Below are 14,980 nucleotides of genomic sequence, written 5' to 3' on the forward strand. Positions count from 1 at the left end.
TGCTCTCCATACAATAATGTGAAACCAACAATTAACAAAATATGGTTGAAAATAGTAGTAGTAGTAGTAGTAGTAGTAGTCGTATTGGTAGTAGTCCACAGTTCTCCTCGGCTTCCAATAGGTGTTACATTATTATTGAGAACAAAGAGGATGAGATTGTGGACTGGATTGCTCACTGCTCCTCTTGTTCACAGCAGGATTATGTGGCTGGTACCACCGTGCCTTTATGCTAACATTGTGCCTTGGAGCAAGAGGTCAATGCATTTTCCCTGCTCTTCTTCCTCTTTGCAACTCCAAAGAAATCTTTGAGTTGTATCCTCTCTGGCTTCACTGACCCCTCCTAGTTGGGTGCCATTTTTTTTTCCTATGAAGAGGCAACAAAACCCCACACATTATGAAAGATATTCAAGTGAGTGTTTCTGCTGATGATTCATGTGAGAAGTGTCAGCATTTGTACTACCATGAGGAGGAGGTTCAGGCAGAGGCAGTGGCCCCAAGCATAGCTGTGTTGCTAGTGGTGGGAGTAGTGGTACGTATAGCTATGGTTTTGGCAGTAGAGGCATCCAACAGTCAAAATCTTGGCAAATACAGGGCAGGGAATTGGAAAGGTTGCCAAGGACCCCACTATTCAAACAAAATAGGTATATCTGGCTTTCACTGTGTTGAAGACCCATAACTGGGGCTCCACGGTTATTTTGCATAAGGAGCCCACTATGGCATATTGCAGTCTGATAAAAGTAGCGAGGAGGATGAAGACTATGACAATAATTGTGTGTTGGACAGGATCTAAAAGCTGGAGAAGACATCATAAGAGAAGAGTGGTGGCTGCTGTGGCAATATAGAGCTAAAGTGTGTAGATTCTAAACCTCCAAAAGAACTGGCAGGACCAGTCCTGCTTCTATTGTGTCAGCTCAGAAACGGGTGATGCCACTAATACTGTGGGGGCAGACTCAAATCATTCCAGACCTAGGTCAAGATTAGCTGTCTCTAGCTCTGTGCAAGCAACTCCTATATGGCGTTTAATCTCCACAAGGCCAGCAAACAAAACCATAGCAGTTTGCAAGATCTGCAGGATTAAAATAAGCTGCATTAAAACACAAATATAGGTACCAGGACTCTATTGCAGCATATGAGGTGGCATAACTGGATCCTATGGAAAACAACCAAAATTCTGGATCAGATTATACAGTGCAGTGCCTTGAAAAAGTATTCAACCCCCTTGAATTTTTTCATATTTTGAACTAGTACATGGATTGCAGGATAAAACTTACCAGGAAAGGTTAAAGGACCGTAACATGTGTAGCTTGGAAGAAAGACGAGACAGAGGGGATATGATAGAAACTTTTAAATGCATAAAGGGAATCAACAAGGTAAAAGAGGAGAGAATATTTGATAGCCTTCCTGCAGAAGTGGTAGCTGCAAATACAGTGGAGGAGTTTAAGCATGCATGGCATAGGCATAAGGCCATCCTTCATATAAGATAGGGCCAGGGGCTATTCATAGTATTCAGTATATTGGGCAGACTACATGGGCCAAATGGTTCTTATCTGCAGACACATTCTATGTTTCTTTGAGGAGAACACAGAGTGGCAAAATGACAGAGTCTTGAGTTGGCAGCAGTATTAGGAGGCCTACGAGTGGCACAATGACAGATTATTGACTTGGCAGCAGCATAATGAGACTACAGAGTGGCACAATGACTAAGTCTGTAGGTGGCGGCAGAATCAGTTTCAGGAGGAGGCCACTGAGTGGCAAGGTGAGATAGTGTGGATAAGGCAGCAAACATCAGAATACCAAACAGTGACAAGGTGATGTAGTGTGGATATGGCAGCAGCAGCAGGGGCGTAGCTATAATGGAAGCATGGTAAGCGGCTGCTTTGGGGCCCTGACCCAGAAGGGGCCCATCCAGGAGAAGGAGAACTAAAAGATTTGGTCAGGGCTCCCTCAACATTATTACACAATGAAATTATATACAGTGACAGTACAGTGTAGAAAATGGATGGAACAGCTGCCAGGCCTGGTCTGAGAGAGTGATCTTTACTAGCCACTAATCAGCAGCATCAGGATACCACAGAGTGGCAAGGTGACATAGTGTGGATAAGGCAGCAGCAGCATCAGGATACCAAACAGTGGCAATATGACATAGTGTGGATACAGCAGCATCAGGATTCCACAGAGTGGTAAAGTGACTTAGTGTGGATAAGGCAGCATCAGCATCAGGATACCGAAACGTGGCAAGGTGACACAGTGTAGATACGGCAGCAGCAGCATAAGGATACCACGGAGTGGCAAGGTGACATAGTGTGGATAAAGCAGCAGCATCAGGATACCAAACAGTGGCAAGGTGACATAGTGTGGATAAGGCAGCAGCAGCATCAGAATACCACAGAGCGGCAAGGTGATATAGTGTGGATACGGCAGCAGCATCATCATCAAGATACCACACAGTGGAAAGGTGACATACTGTGGAGATGGCAGTAGCAGCAGCATTAGGATACCAAACAGTGGCAAGGTGACATAGTGTGGATACGGCGGCAGCAGCTGCATTAGGAGACCACAAAGTGAGCCGGTGACAGAGTGGGGCGGTGGGTGGCATTACCAGTACCCACTGACAAATGTGGGTGAAAAAAGGAGCACATTGCATCAGATGTGTGGCATCAGGCGGGTAGCAGCATCAGAGTAATAGCTGAGTCAGATAGAAAGAAGAAACCAGTATCTTTTGTCAATGTGTTGGTGTGGCACCATGGATGATCTAGTCAGATGTATCTGAAATTCGTGGGTGGAAATCCTGGCTGATCCACGCCTGATTCATCTTGACAAAGGTAAGTCTCCCCACATTTTGGGTGGACAAGTGAGTTCTCCTTGGGGCACCTATAGCCTCCGCCGCACTAAACACCCGCTCTGATGCCACACTACTGGCAAGGCAGGACAGCTTTTCAAGGGCAAACTCTGCTAGTCGCGGCCACAAATCCAGTTTGACTGCCCAGTAGTCCAGCGGATCTTCAATGTGCATTGTCAGGGTGCTCTCCAAGTATGCCACCACCTGCTGGTTCAGGTCCTGCTCCAGGTCTACCTGCTGCTGGTGAGTAGTTTCTTCACTATGCTGATGGAGCTGGTACTGCTCCCGCCACCCCACCCCTCCCCAGTAGCCATGGCAGTGGAACGTGAGCACAGAGGGCCCCCGGGTCAGACCTGCGAGAGGATGGACGATGGTGCAGATATGCAGTGGCCAACTGACGACTACATAGATGTCTCTGTAGTTGTTTAATTTGTCCTCCCTCTCAGTGGGTGTAAAAAAAGCACCCATTCTGGACCGGTAGCGAGGGTCCAACAAGGTGGAGAGCCAGAAGTCACCCCTTTGCCGAATGGTGACATCCGGCTGTCACCACGCAAGCAAGTGAGCATGCATCAGGCCATTTGTGCTAGTGACTCAGAGGGACTCCCTGCCTCCATCTCCACTGCATACTGCCACTGTGTGTCGGGGCCCTCTGTCTTGTCTTCCTCATTGCCCTGTAGCTCCTCTGGCTGCTCCCGCTCCTCCTCTCCCTTCACCCGAGTAGAAAAACCACCCATTTCTCTGCACATTTCCTGTGCTCCAATGTCCTCCTCCCCCTCTTTCAGTTCAGCCCCCACAGGGCTCTTGTGGCTGTGAGATCTAGGTGCCACGTCTCCAGTCCCCTGACCAGCCATTGTTACCAGCATCTGTTCCAGGACATGAAGCAGTTGAATTACGTTGTTGATCCCGTAGTCCTGGCGACAAATAATGTGACGTCCTCAAAGGGCCTGAGCAAACGACAGGTGTCATGCATGAGCTGCCACTGGCTGACATTAAAGTTACACAGGGGAGTACTTCTATCCACTTGGATCATCAAGAAATCTTTGATGGCTTTTCTCTGTTCATACAGTCGGTCCATCTTATGGAGGGTGGAATTCCAACTGGTGGAAACGTCGCCTATCAGCCTATGTTGGGGGATGCCGTTCTGCTACTGCAGCTCAAGGAGGGTGTGCTTTGCGGTGTAAGAGTGGCTGAAGTGTATGCAAAGTTTCCTGGCCAATTTTAGGATGTCTTGCAGATGGGTGGAAGACTTCAGGAACCACATGACAACCAAATTGATCCATGTTGATGGATCATGTGATGGACCATGTGATGAGCGTAGTGACGTCATCAAAGGTCATATTCCTCACAGATGCAGACAGAAGAGATGCCGGCTGTGCGAACTTTTACTTAGCATTCTGTATTCAGAATGCTATTATTTTCCCTTATAACCATGTTATAAGGGAAAATAATAATGATCGGGTCCCCATCCCGATCGTCTCCTAGCAACCGTGCGTGAAGAAGGCAGTAGCAGCAGCATTAGGATTTTTTACGCAGCCCCATTCACGTCTATGGGGCCTGCGTTGCGTGAAAAATGCACAAAATAGAGCTTGCTGTGATTTTCACGCAACGCACAAGTGATGCGTGAAAATCACCGCTCATGTGAACAGCCCTATAGAATTGAATGGGTCCGGATTCAGTGCGGGTGCAATGTGTTCAACTCACGCATTGCACCCGCGTGGAAAACTCGCCCATGTGAAAGGGGCCAAAAAGTGTCCACTGGGATTTTTTGCTACTCTTCTCCAGCTCAGACTCCACCTTTTCCACTTTGTCCTGCCATCCTTTGTGAGAGACCCATAATGGAATGTTTAGCCATGAGAAAACTGTTTGCGATACGCAACTAACTCCCACCTGGCTAAGTTTTGGTAATTGCCATACCAATTAGTTGTGGTAAATATTGCGTAGTTCCACTCCTTCTCCAAAATTTAATTCTTCTGTAAAATTTAATTCTTCTCTATGATATCTGCAACGGTTTTTACCAACTCTAATCACTGAGACTTTTGGGTAGGTATCTGTAGTGGCGCAATTCCGCGCCGTTACCAAAATGTAATTATGCTGTATGATATTTCTACTTCTACCCAACTGTCCGTTTAAAAAAAAAATTATGACATTTGTTTTCTACATGACTATGGCCTTTCTCTGGCACATACCCTGTTCTCCTCCCCTTTCTGGGGAGGCAGATTGGAACAGTGGCTGGAACTGGCCCAGTTTGCTCTCTCTGTGCTGTCTTGTCCAATGTCATCTCAGAGAGATTTTCAGAGCAGCAGGTGGCCTTGTGACACCCAAAATTGTCCTACACAGCGCACAAAACATCACTTTTGTCAAAATAAGTGAGGCATGGATTTATGAGGATTTTCACAGACCTTCAGCTAAGGCCAATGAATAGATCAGCCTTTGTAAAACATCAAGACAGCACTACTTGCTTAGCAATCTCAGATAGTCCAATATGTGGCGGTGCCCGCAGTGTCAAGTCCCGGCCTCTGGGTCTCCTCACAAAACAATAAAAAATGAAATAACTGCAGCACTCTAAAGATTCAATATCTTCAAGGATTTATTATCACAAGCTGCGTTCGGTGATAATAAATCCTTGAAGATATTGAATAGTTGGAGTGCTGCGGTTATTTCATCTTTTATAGATCAGCCTTTGCTGATGGCTCCCCATCATGCCACTGCCAAATTCTGCCTGCCTACCATCATGTTCTTTACCATATGGCTGCTGCCACCCTCATGCCACTACTGCTGCCTGCCTAATTCCATGTTCTGTACCATATGGCAGCTGCTGCCACCATCATGGCTTTGCTGTTGTGAACCTGCTTTGTCTGATCCATTCTATGCTGCTACTGCTACTATTGCGGCCACAGGTCGTTATTACCCTACCTTTTCAACATCCACACTGTACTGCTGTTGCTCCAATTAAAAGGGAGAATTTTTCCAGGCTCGTTCAGAACAAGCCACTGTTTCTTCTGACAATAACATTTGTGTGTGTATAAATATGGGCAGGCGTTCTGCCCCCTAAAGCCATACTTTTTAGACACTTGTGCAGAACAAGCCAATTTTAAAGAAGTTTCCTGTTTGGACTACTTAAACATGAAACAGCAATTGTGTGGTGCCTTCCCTAAACTGTGCTCTTCACGCACGTGTGGATCTTCATTAGTGTATTCATTCTGCTGTCTAATACAAATAAAAAAATTGCATGCACACATGTGTGCCACAGCCTGGGTGTTCACAGATGTCCTTAATTGTATTTCCGGGCTAATCTTCACATTACACAAATCCGTCAGTCATTAGGCAAGTCTAGTTCTGCTGTCTAATGCCTGCAGTGGATCTAGACCAGGGGTGCACAACCTGCGGCCCAGGGGCCACATGCGGCCCTTGATACCATTCTGTGCGGCCCCCAATCATCTGGTAACAGACATGTATGCCTATGTCTTGTGGCTGCTTACATGTATTTCTGCCTCTAGATGGGAGTCCTGGAAGTGTAACTAGACATTAATGGTATATAATGTGTGTTCAATATGCCATAAGTACAATATTTCAGTTGTTAATGCACCTTTAAATTTTAATTTCGGCCCTCGTCATTGGTTCATTCTGGCAATGTGGCCCCCAACCAGGAAACGTTGTGCACCCCTGATCTAGACTGTGCAAGGTCAGCCCTGCAGGATCTGTCAACAAACACAGCTCCATCATTTATTGTTCTGTAAGAATATTAAGGATGACCAGATCATTGAAAAGAGGGTGGTCATAGCTGGTAAAGATGGAGATATTTTGACAATGTAAGTGGGTTGAATGGTATTGAAGGAAGGATGATGAACCAAGGATAATAAAGCAGAGCTAACTGATATTAATTGATTGTTTAGCTAATAATACGACTAGACAATTAAGGGTTTTCCTCATGAGGTTGAAGATGATTGTGCTGAGTGTGGTAAATGCAGGAAGAAAGTGGGGATTGAAAAACATAGATATACAGTATTACTACACTGGCAGTAGGGGAGGGATGTTGGATGGAGGATAGTGGGAAAAAGTTTGCAACAAATTGAGGTCATGTGTAAGACTGCAGGGAAGGTTTTTCTAAGGTTAGGGGTTTCATGGGGTAGATGGGGGAATGGGTTGTGAATAGAGATGAGGGAAACAATTCCAAATTATTCAAAATTGTCAAAAAAATTGGATTCCAGCTGAATCTGGATGAATGTATCAAATGGAGTTCGCCATTATATAGGTTAAAAACTGAGAAGAAGACATCTATCACCAAAAAGAGATAACTTATTACCCACATTATAATTTAAAAATGAAATCAGAAAGTGCAGTGTTATTAAACAGGCGGTTTGTTAGCACCAGCTACCATCCTTTTATCCATAGCCTTTTATGTCACTTTAAGATTTGACGTTTATAATGCTGTCTTGGTATTAAAAAAAACTTTGGCTGCAGGGGTTGAATACAGTCCTAGGATACCTCCGAGTGTCATACACAACTTTTCAGAGCACTCTAAGCACTTTCAATTCGAATTCTATTTATTTGTACCCTAGTGACTAGTGTTGATCGAGCATGCTCGGCTGAACACCAGTTTGGCTCGAGCATCTCGATCCTCGGCACATGGCGGTATTCTGCCGAATTCTGCCTGTGCTCAAGTGCAATGTTTGAGTCTCCTCCCTGCACGTTTCTTGGCTGCTATGCAGCCAATAAACGTGCAGGTAAGTGCTGCCCTCACTGTAACGCCATAGCCATGTTGGTTACTAGCATTACAGTGATTGGCTGGCCGGTACCCGTCATCGGTTGCTATATAGCACCCGATGACGCATGTTCGGCTCAGTCTTATTCAGGTAGAGGTGTGCTGAGGAAGGGACAGACAGTGTAGACAGTGATATATATAGGAATAATTTTATTACAAAAACTTTTCAGAGACCCAAAAGTCCTCTTAAGGACTATTGTGTGTGGCAGCAGCAATATATATTTTTAGCGCAATCTGCGCTAAATTGCTAAAACTTAACAAACCCAAAAGTCATTTTAATGACTGTTGTGTGTGGAAGCAATATCTATTTTTAGCACATCCTGGGATAAATAGGTGCAATAGTTAGGCCGCTGTGGACAGTGACATTAGCAGCGCCACATCTCCAATGTATCGTGTGCGCTGAAAAAATGTATCTGTGACATCCAGTGTACTTTTTCAATAGACAGTGTCCGCTTCTGAGAGTGGTATTACCAGTGCCAGATTTGCAGTGTAACGTGTGCGCTGAAAAAATGTATCTGTGACATCCAGTGTACTTTTTCAATAGACAGTGTCCTCTTCTGACAGTGACATTACCAGGGCCACATCTGCAGTGTAACGTGTGCGCTGAAAAAATATATCTGTGACATACAGTGTATTTTTTTCGTAGACCCTGTGGACAGTAACATTACCGGTGGTACCTCTCCTGTATAACATTTCCTCATCCCTAATACCTGTGACATTCCCTGTAATTTGTTATTAGACGCTGGTGAAAGCATTGCCATTATCTGTGGGATATCTCCTGTGTGACGTTTCCACATCCGAAATACTTTTTTAAACTTGTTTGCGCATACAGTTCCAAATCCTACGCTATTGTACGTGTGACAGACTTTCAAGCATATATAACATTTAATATGAAGAAGGCAAACAATAAGGGACGGGACAGTGGCCATGATGCTGATGGTGCACATAGAGGCCTTGACCATGGGCGCAGTTAACTGTGCCTGCTGCCAGAGTACAAGAAAAACAATGATCCACGATATCTAGCTTCATGTCCCAGTTTGCAGGGCGGCACAGGACACCATTCTTGAACTCAGACCAGTGCAACAAGGTGGTCGGTTGGATTGCAGCAGATAATGCTTCCAGTCGCTTAAGCACCACCCTGTCTTCCACCAAGTCCAGTCTCAGTAGACAAGTCTGGTCAACAGAATCCTCTCCCTCATCCTTCTTCCTCCCACCATGGAGAGTCTGGGCAAACAAGTGATCCCACACTCGGAAATTCCGAGGAGCTCTTTTCAACGCCCTTACTTGATATGGCCCTCTCGCCAAGCACGCTTGAAGAGGGACATGAGATCTTGTACAATGATTCCCAACTTATTGAGCATCCACAGTCACAAGAAAATGACGGCGGGGAACATAAATTACTGTTTAATGAGGTGGATGATGATGACACGCAGTTGCCAATAAGTCAACGGCAATTACTGTCTCAAGAAGTTTATGAAGAGGATGAGACATAGTTGTTAATCACTGAGGTTGTGGTTACGCCAACAAGTCAGGAGGATGAGCAAAGTAAGGAAGTGGAAGAGGAGGTGGTGGACGACGAAGTCACTGACCCAACCTGGGAAGGTGGAAAGCAGACGAGGACAGCAACACAGAGGGGGAGGGACCTGCTGCACCGCAACAGGCTGGAAGAGGCAGTGGGGTGGGAAAAGGGAGAAGGTGGGCCACACCAAACAGGCCCGCAACTGTTCCATGCAGCACCCCCTTGCGGAAATCTCCCTTTCCAAGGGGTAGGTGTTCCGCAGTATTGCGCTTTTTTGAGGAAAGTGCGGACAATAAAAGAATAGTAGTTTGCAACCTGTGCCACACCAAAATGAGACTGGACGTGGACACTAGCAACCTCACCACCACCAGTTTGATCTGCCACAAGGCATCCAAGCACAGTAATAAGTGGGACGAATGCCTAGGTCCACAATCTGTGTCTGCGCGTCACACCACTGCCTCCTCTCCCCTGTGTTGCGTGCTGGCCAATCCCCTGTCGAAGGCGCAGTCCTGGATGCCTCTCGCCCTGCACCTTCACAAGCACCATCAATGACCACATCCACTTCCGTGTACCAGCGCAGCGGACAAATGTCCTTACCCCAGGCATTTGAACGCAAGCACAAATACCCAGACACCCATCCACAGGCCATAGCACTAAATGTGCAACTTTTCAAATTATTAGCCCTGTAAATGTTGCCATTTAGGCTTGTGAACACTGAGACCTGGTAGGCGGCCGTCCCACATTACGCAGTCCCCAGCCACTATTTTTCAAGGTGTGCCATACCAGCCTTACACCAACATATGTCCCGCAACATCACACGTGCCCTGACCGACGCAGTTACTGAGCAGGTTCACTTATCCACGGACACATGGACAAGTGCATTCGGCCAGGGATGCAACATTTCCCTGACTGCACACTGGGTGAATGTTGTGGAGGCCGGGAGCGAGTCGTACCCTGGGATCGCACAGGTGCTACAGACTCCAAGGATTGCGGGCACTACGTCGATCAGGGTTTACACCAGCACCTATGTTAGTGGCTCCAAACCCCCATTGTTGTGTGTGATAATGACCGTAACTTGGTGGCAGCTTTGGAGCTCAGCCAGCTCACACACATCACATACCTAGCCCACATCTTAAACTTAGTGGTTCAGCGGTCTCTCAAAACCTACCCCAATTTGCCTGAGCTACTGGTGAAAGTGAGCCGCGTGTGTGCACATTTCCGCAAGTCATCAACAGCTTCAGCCGGTCTGTCAACGATGCGGCAGTACTGGAAATTGCCAGCTCACCGACTGTTCTGTGACGTGAGCACGTGCTTGAACTCGACGTTCCATATGTTGGCCAGGCTTTGTGAGCAGCAGAGGGCAGTGGTGGAATACCAGCTGCAACATGGTTGTTGACTTTCCAGTGAGCTTCCGCTATTCACAAGCGAGGAATGGGCATCGATGTCTGACCTCTGTGAGGCTTTAAGATACTTTGAGGAATCAACACAGATGGTGAGTGGCGATAACACTATTATTAGCGTAATCATCCCACTTCTGTGTCTGCTCATATGCTCGCTGCTCACAATTAAAACGTTCCCAATAATCCCTCAGTGCATTGCAACTACTGGGTGTCCAAGCTGTACACCTGGCATGAACTGGCGCTCTACGCCTTGGAGGTGCTGGCCTGCCCTGCCGCCAGCATTTTGTCAGAGCGGGTATTTAGTGTTGCTGGTGGCGTATCTGCCTGTCAACTGAAAATGCTGACAGGTTGACTCTTACAAAAATGAACAAGGCCTGGATTGACCATGACTTCTTGACTCTACCATAGGAAAGCTGATGAAAATAAAAGCACTTTAAGGCCTCATGCACACGACCGTTGTTTTATTCCGTGTCCGTTGTGCCGTTTTTCATGATTTTCTGAGGACCCATTGACTTTCAATGGGTCAGTTGAAAACTCGGCTAATGCACTGTTTGTCATCCGCGTCCATGATCCGTGGTTCCAGTTCACCCAAAAAATATAACCTGTTCTATTATCTTTGCGGAAAACGGTTTGCGGACCCATTCAAGTCAATGGGACCGCTAAAAAACACGGAGGCACACAAGATTGTCATCCGCGTCCGCGTCCGTTTTTTTCCTATCATTTGCATGGCAAACCTGTCCTAGATTTTTTTTTATTTTCCTTCATGTCTGGTGATTCTCCAAAAATAAAGGAGAACACACAGAAACAAAAACGGAAACGGATCACGGAACAACGGAACCCCATTTTGCGGAACGGAACACAACAACGGTCGTGTGCATGAGGCCTTAATGTGTTGTTTATAATGTACTGAATACACTGTATTTCCATGAACCCCTGCCACCACAAACAAGGGTATATGGTTGAATCTTCCTTTTCTCATCCTCCTCCTCTTCCTCCTCCATCATATCAACATGCTTATTCGTTGCATATAATGCCCTCACATATATGCCCTCGCATATCTTTTACAGGGTCAGGTCACCAGCAGGCCTTCGCATATAATTTTTTAGAGGGCCAACTCACCAGCAGGCCCTCGCCTTCAATCTTTCACAGGGTCAGATCACCTGCAGGCCCTCGCATATAATGTTTTACAGGGTCAGCTCACCTGCAGGTGAATGAGGCCCTCCTTTATAAGATATACAGGTTGTATCGGAGTGCCTCTTCCTTGTAATTTTCAGCACTTGCACTTTATATACAACTTAACTTCTAGCGGACACATGACGTACCGGTACGTCATGATGTCCCGGTACTTAAGGACACATGAAGTACCGATACGTCATGTGTATTTCCGATCACCGCCATATGGCAGGCGGTGTTCAGAACTGGGTGCCTGCTGAAATCAATCAGTAGGCACCCTGTGACAATGCCGAGGGGGGTCCTGTTACCCCCCGCTTCGGCGATCGCTGCAAACCGCAGGTCAATTCAGACCTGCGGTTTGCAGCGCTGTCGGAAGTTTCTGATCCCGGCAGTTAATGAGCGCGGGGATCAGAAACTTAAAAATTACCTACATTTTCATTTTTAACCCCGGGTGGTCCTGATGGGGCGGTCAGGGTGGAGCACGATCATCCCGCCCGCCCCCTCTGATTTCCAATATGGCTGAGCGGTTAGCAAGCAGAGTGTCAGCACATTGCTGACACTCTGCTTGAAATGACTGACATCTGTGCTGTGATGTCAGCTGTTTAACCCCTTCAATGCCGCGGTCCGTAGGGACCGCTGTATGGAATGGGTTAACAGGGAGGGAGCTCCCTCCCTTTCCCATCGGGGGATGCTATGCCATTTCAGCCGCCGATCCTTGACGGGATCACAGAGGGAGGGCGCCCCCCTCCCTCCCCATCACTCGCTGCTCTGTTGTGGCAGCGGGTGATGGTTAGCATGGCAACGGGACGCCTTCACAGGTTTCCGGCTTTTCATGATGCTGATCAGACTTCTGCTAAAGGCAGAAGTCTCATCAGACTAAGTGTAAAGTTAATATACAGTATAGTACACTATATAGTGTACAGTGCTGTATTATACAGACATCAGACCCACTGGATCTTCAAGAGAATGTAAAAAAAAAATGAAAAAAAGTAAAAAATATAAATTAATTTAACAGTGATTAAAAATTACAAAATAAAATGCACTACACATATTAGGTATCGCCGTGTCCATAATAACATGCTCTCTAAAAATATCACATGACCTAACCTTTCAGGTTAATACTGTAAAAAAAACGGTGTAAAAAAAGCCATTTTTTGTCACCTTACATCACAAAAATAGCAAGCAATCAAAAAGTCATACACACCCCAAAATAGTGCCAATCAGACCATCATATCATCCTGCAAAAATCATACCCTACCCAAGATAATCACCCAAAAACTGAAAAAAACTATATCTCTGGGACTATGGAGACACAAAAACATGATTTTTTTTATGTTCAAAAATGAAATAATTGTGTAAAACTTACATAAATAAATAAAAGTAGACATATTAGATATCGCTGCATCTGTAATAACCTGCTCTATAAAAATATCACAGGACCTAACCCCCCAGGTAAATACCGTAAAAAATATATAAACGGTGTAAAAAAAGCCATTTTTTTTCACCTTACATCACAAAAAGTGTAATAGCATGCGATCAAATAGTCATACGCACCCCAAAGTAGTGCCAATCAAACCGTCATCTCATCCCGCAAAAATCATACCCTCCCCAAGATAATCGCCCAAAAACTGAAAAAAAACTATGGCTCTGGGACTCTGGAGACACTAAAACATAATTTTTTTTGTTTCAAAAATGAAAACTTTCAAGATTTGCTTCTAAACTTCTAAGCCTTGTAATGTCCCCAAAAAATAAAATGGCATTCCCAAAATGATCCAAATATAAATTCGACATATGGGGAATGTAAATTAATAACTATTTTTGGAGGTATTACTATGTATTATAGAAGTAGAGAAATTGAAACTTGGAAATTTGCTAATTTCTTAAATTTTTGGGTAAATTTCGTTTTTTTTTATTAAAGAAATTAATTTGTTTGACTCCATTTTACCAGTGTCATGAAGTACAAGATGCATCCAGACATCCTCCCCATGCTGTTCCCGAACCATATCAGTGGTTACCATCAATTTATGACCTTTTCATGTGAACCAGACACCCTCCCCTCTTTAGAGCAGGGGGTGCCTGGTTTAATGCTCGGGTTCTCCCATTGACTTCCATTGTGCTCGGGTGCTCGGTAGAGCACCCGAGCATACCAATGTGTTCGTCCCGAGCACCCAAGCACTTTGGTGCGCGATCAACACTACTAGTGACCAAATTGTTAGAATAGAACCTGAAACGAATTTCTAGTTGTGTAAAACCAAGACTGGAGATGAGACCCTAATTGGGGAAGGAGAGGGTGGTGTGCTCTTTGCTTACAGCGGAGGAGAAAAAGTGCTGAAGTAAAGAACCATAAAAAATATTTCAACCATTTGAAGAACTGTAGACAAGTAGAAAGTCAAGCAGCATAATCTGGCAAGACATTTATTACATGGGGGACTTAGAACACCAGGGGTGGTAAGCCTTATAAATTGTGCCTACAACTTGCTAATTAAGCTGAGAGGAGGAGTCTTAGGGTTATCAGACACATCCTTATAGTGCAAAAAAATTACAATAATAAAGCGGGCTGAAATAGATTAATAGTGCAGGTAAATTCAAATTAATTTTCAAATGCTATGCTCATGATATGTGCGGGGCCATGGAATGATGTTTGGTAAGATATTTGGGGGTATGGGTAACTTGGAAAACCCCTTTTAATGATCATGTTGTTTCCCTTTACCGTAGCTGTGCGCAAAGTGGAAATGCCAGGAGGAACAGCCACCAGCGAAAAATTACTCAACAAGAAGAGAGCTGCCAAAACCTGACAGACTTTACACCAGCTCGTGTGCCCAGCAACATGGATATATTCACTGCATACAATGAAACCTTGCAATGTTCCCATGAGTGTGTAAGAACTCCCTTACCTGTCTACACAGACGAGGCACTACACCAAACTGGGGCGTATAAGACAACATTCAATGGCAATAGGTGAGAGACCAAATGTCTTCACAAATTAAGTTTCCATACTTTTTCATTTTGAATCAACGCCAAGATGTGATATCATGTTCTATTTTATTGTATGTGTATTATTATTTGTGTTCCGTGTTGTTTTATCATATGGGCCCTTGCAAGCTACTGCGTTTGGGGTATTGGTGACAATCACTGTACCCTCTAAGATGTTTTATATTTTACACTTAAAGCAAGTGGAACTTTTAACATTATCCTATTGGTTATCTCTGGGGAACTGTTAAAATGAATGTCCATCCTTAAACACTATTTTGTATTATTCATATAAATAGGTATAACATTCTATGTTT

At 45.1% G+C, this 14,980-nt stretch overlaps 1 protein-coding gene across 1 annotated transcript in view; it reads left to right on the forward strand.

The window, feature by feature from the left end:
• The window catches only part of AJAP1 (adherens junctions associated protein 1), a 245,785-nt gene that overhangs the window by 198,735 nt on the left and 32,070 nt on the right, over positions 1-14,980 (forward strand). The window contains 1 exon segment of the mRNA XM_044278372.1: positions 14,409-14,651. Coding sequence (XP_044134307.1) covers positions 14,409-14,651 — 243 coding nt within the window.

Source organism: Bufo gargarizans, chromosome 2 (assembly GCF_014858855.1).
Source record: "Bufo gargarizans isolate SCDJY-AF-19 chromosome 2, ASM1485885v1, whole genome shotgun sequence".
Lineage (NCBI taxonomy): Eukaryota > Metazoa > Chordata > Amphibia > Anura > Bufonidae > Bufo > Bufo gargarizans.